The sequence below is a fragment of the Notothenia coriiceps genome, unplaced genomic scaffold (genome assembly GCF_000735185.1).
Source record: "Notothenia coriiceps isolate Sejong01 unplaced genomic scaffold, NC01 NC01_scaffold00025826, whole genome shotgun sequence".
In the NCBI taxonomy this organism is placed as follows: Eukaryota; Metazoa; Chordata; class Actinopteri; order Perciformes; family Nototheniidae; genus Notothenia; species Notothenia coriiceps.
Window position 1 is genome coordinate 616 of NW_011358527.1, and position 4,067 is coordinate 4,682.

General features: G+C 47.1%; 1 protein-coding gene across 1 annotated transcript; it reads left to right on the forward strand.

The window, feature by feature from the left end:
* Nucleotides 1–399: 399 nt before the first annotated feature.
* Nucleotides 400–3,933, forward strand: LOC104956299 (basement membrane-specific heparan sulfate proteoglycan core protein-like; the record flags this gene model as incomplete). Its single annotated transcript, XM_010783770.1, has 4 exons — nt 400–563; nt 1,696–1,875; nt 2,691–2,887; nt 3,879–3,933. Coding segments are annotated over 4 exons (596 nt in total), but the record flags the coding sequence as incomplete, so codon positions are not given.
* Nucleotides 3,934–4,067: the final 134 nt, after the last annotated feature.

The window sequence follows — 4,067 nt, forward strand, 5'->3', positions numbered from 1 at the left end:
AGAGAAATGGTTATTTTGTGTATATAGAAAATGTTTTAGATCTTTGAGTTCATCTCATGAAAAATGGGAGCAAAAACAAAAGTGTTAGGTTTATATTTTTGTTCGGTGTATGTAAAAAAGCAGCATAAATACATTTAGACAAAACCGACAGGACAAAAATAAACTAATGTAAAAGCGCGAGACAATGAAACCATACTTAAAGCCACCGACTGAAAAACCTCATTTTAAAACACAACAAAATCGAAAAGCCCAATTCAGAAAACCCAGACTGAAACGTGGCCTCCAGAGGCACGGAGCAGACGTATATCTATACAGGAGTGAACTGATTTGAATATGCAGTGACACACTTCTGTTCTCTGTGGCGGCTGAGTGATGCTGACGGTGTGGTTCTTCCTGCAGGGGTGAACGTGTCGTACCCCTCGCGCCCCGGCACCCCCCCCCTGTCCTCCACCCAGCTGCTGGTGAACCCCGAGCTGCAGGAGTTCCAGCTGGTGGATCTGTCCCGACGCTTCCTCAACCTCGACTCCTTCTGGACGCTGCCCCGCCACTTCCTGGGGAGCAAGGTGAGGACGAGGTCTAAAGACCTCCAGAACACACCTGAGCTTTGTTAAGAGCATCCAGACACGTTCATCTGCTTGCATCTTATATACTATATATACTTATATAAGTACAGTCCATTTATTTATCTTCCAAATGACGCATCTAATATATCATTCCATGTACTTGTACACAGACTCTTCTGGCACTATTTCTATTGTGTTTGTCTTTACTCTCACATCTCAAAACATCCTCTGGCACTGTTTGATCAGCTGTATTAGTTTGATGTCCTCTATATATTCATGTTGCTCAGCTGGAGGAGGACTCCAGCTGTTCATTGGCTTATCCGCCCTGCAGCTGCTGAGCTCACGGTGAGAGACACGTGAAACTTGAAGTTGGGTTTGTCATTGACTTTATTCATTGCTTTGGCCTCTCCCGACCCATCTCCAGGGGTCGTCCCCAGGTCATGCAGACGCTGTTCACTTTCAAACCACTGCTGGATTAACTAACAGTGCATACACATGATCACCCAGCTGCAGAGAGCAGCATCATTTGATTATATAACCTGAAACCCTTAATGAGGAGGCATGCTGCCCAAAGAGAGCCAGTAAGTGGTGGTGTCATGTCTGTCACTATATGAACAGCCTGGGTTGGATGAAAACACCCCAAACCACAAGCTCCTGTCTCCAGTCTGCTCCTTGAGGTATCCAGAAGTTATACACATATACATATATACACTTAACAACAATGCTTCTTGGCAACACATCTTATATCGTTGGAAAGCCTGTTTTCTTACCTGAGGAGCAAGAAAACCATTGTTACAACAAAGAAACACAAATGTCCTTCTTTTATAGAAGCACCGTGTCTCAACTCAGGCTGAGAACATCTAAACACAGCCCTGAGCAGGAGCTGCTGCTTGGTTTGTTAGCCCGATATACAGGGACCGATCCAGCATACTGGGTTACATCGTTGAGGCTCCAGAGTGTATCCACGGTTTGTCCCAGATCCAGTCTGTTGGGATGATTGAAGCTTCTGAAACCCTCCTGAGCGATGAACCAGTTCCCCGTCAAAAGATTGAAGGCTTTTATTCTCATGCGTACACACAGTGTAGATTCATCGATGAGAGTCTGAAGTCACAGGCTCCTATTCTGTCTCCAGATCGACTCGTACGGCGGAACTCTGAAGTTTAAGATCCGTTACACTCTGGCCCGCGGTCTCTCAGAGCCGGTGGAGAAGCCCGATGTGATCCTGGTGGGGAACGGACGCCGGCTGGTCTACAAGCGAGGAAAACCCACCCCCGCCCAGGTGGCGAACCAGAGGGAGATCAGCTTCACTGAGGTACCAGAAACCTTTATAATGTGTTTAGGTATATACTAAAGGTCTCAGATATATGCACACACCAAACAGATCATTCTAGCCCACCCCTCTATTTCATCCCTGTTACTAAAGTGCTGATTCTGGGTCTGAAGAATTATGTTCTAAACCACATCAAGGATTATCTCTGAAACAGCATGGAGCTCAAATGCTTTTTCTCTCGTGGGTTTACCACAAGGGTCCCCCGTCTCTAGAGATGTGGGTACGGAGGAAAAGAGAGAGGGTTTTATTTCCTGACACTTTGAGAGTCTCCTGACACACGGGGGACACACCGGGACACACTGGGGACACACGGGGGACACACCGGGGACACACCGGGACACACCGGGGACACACCGGGGAGACACCGGGGACACACCGGGACACACTGGGGACACACCGGGGGGGGACCGGGGACACACCGGGGACGCACCGGGGACACACACCGGAGACACACGGGGGACACACCGGGACACACTGGGGACACACCGGGACACACCGGGGACACACCGGGGACACACCGGGACACACTGGGGACACACCGGGGGGGACACACCGGGGGGGACACCGGGGACACATAGTGATGTATAAAAGACATCACTTTGTGAGTCTCCTGACACACCGGGGACATACCGGGGGGACACCGCGGACACACACCGGGGACACATAGTGATGTATAAAAGACATCACTATGTGCATTTTGCATAATAAGGGACCTTTAATATCAAACTCTAACAAGTCCTTTTGTAACGATGCGTCCCGGTGTGTGATCGATAACGAGCTGTGTGTCCTGCCTGCAGGATAAGTGGCAGCACTCTAACGGGCGACCGGTGACACGGGACGACCTCCTGATGACCCTCGCTGACCTCGACAGCATCAGCATCAGAACCATCTACGATAGTCACATGGTCAGCGTGGCGCTCAGCGACATCGTGATGGAGACCACCACCGTGGAGTTCAGCACCATGGGGCACGCGTACGACGTCGAGGAGTGCAGGTAACAGATATATATATAAAACGTGCAGACATGGAGAGAAACACAGTGCATATCCACATGTATGTGCAGGTAATACATACACATATATACAAGGTGTATATCTGGTTTGAGGAGTGGGGGGGGGGGTCACCAAAGAGGAGGTCTGGGGGTCCTCCACCGGAGAAATGTTCTCGATTTGAATCCAAAATCCCATTTCCTGCATTTCTACAAACATTGAGGGACTGTGGAGATAAACAATCCAAGGAGAAATGGAGTTGGCCATAAGGATTCATCTGCCAGAGAGGAAAGCTGTTCTGGGCGACCGGAGACAATCATTGCGTTTTAAAATGTTCACAATTATTGTTGGCTGTGTTTCAAATACAAATAATGTGAGACTCTAGTTCCACTTTTTATCACAACACTATAGACTCCAAATAATACACTGGAGCTCCCTTTAATAGACCCATCCACTACCAAACAGAAACATATGGACAGAAAGAAGGAAGAGGTTTGAAGGAAACTAAAGTTGTCAAATCCGTTTGTATTTCACAGCTTCAGTTTCCTTCAATGACTCGTTGATCAAGTCCTCTGTTCTCAGTGCCTCTGATTCTCCTGTCAGCTGGTTTTAATCACAGGACGGTCTGTGATCTGTTAGCGCTTTGGAAACACTTTTCCTGAAGAGCGTTTTATTTCTGCTCCCCAGATGTCCTCCTGTAACGCCGTCCACAAAACTAACAGTCATCCATTAACTCTTCCCAGGACTCAGCGTCTCCTGTGAGTCCTGCTGGTGATAGTATTGTGTATTAACAGTATCAATACGTCCTCACATGTCCTCGCGTTTGAACTTTTTTTTTTTTAAACTAATTTAAAATATAAAAAAGGAAGTAATATAAAAAAAACGTACATTTATGTGAAAAATCACAACTAAAACAAAAGTTCAATTCTGAGAGAAATTTCAGAAAACTGCGAAAAAATGCAAATTTCTGAGAGACATTAAATAATCAGGTGTCAGATGTCCCCCGGTTACCCCGGTTACCCTGGTTACTCCGGTCTCTCCTGTGAGTCGTGTTAGTAATAGTATTGTATATTAACAGTATCAATACGTCCTCAGATGTCCCCCGGTTACTCCGGTTACCCCGGTTACCCCGGTCTCTCCTGTGAGTCGTGTTAGTAATAGTATTGTATATTAACAGTATCAATA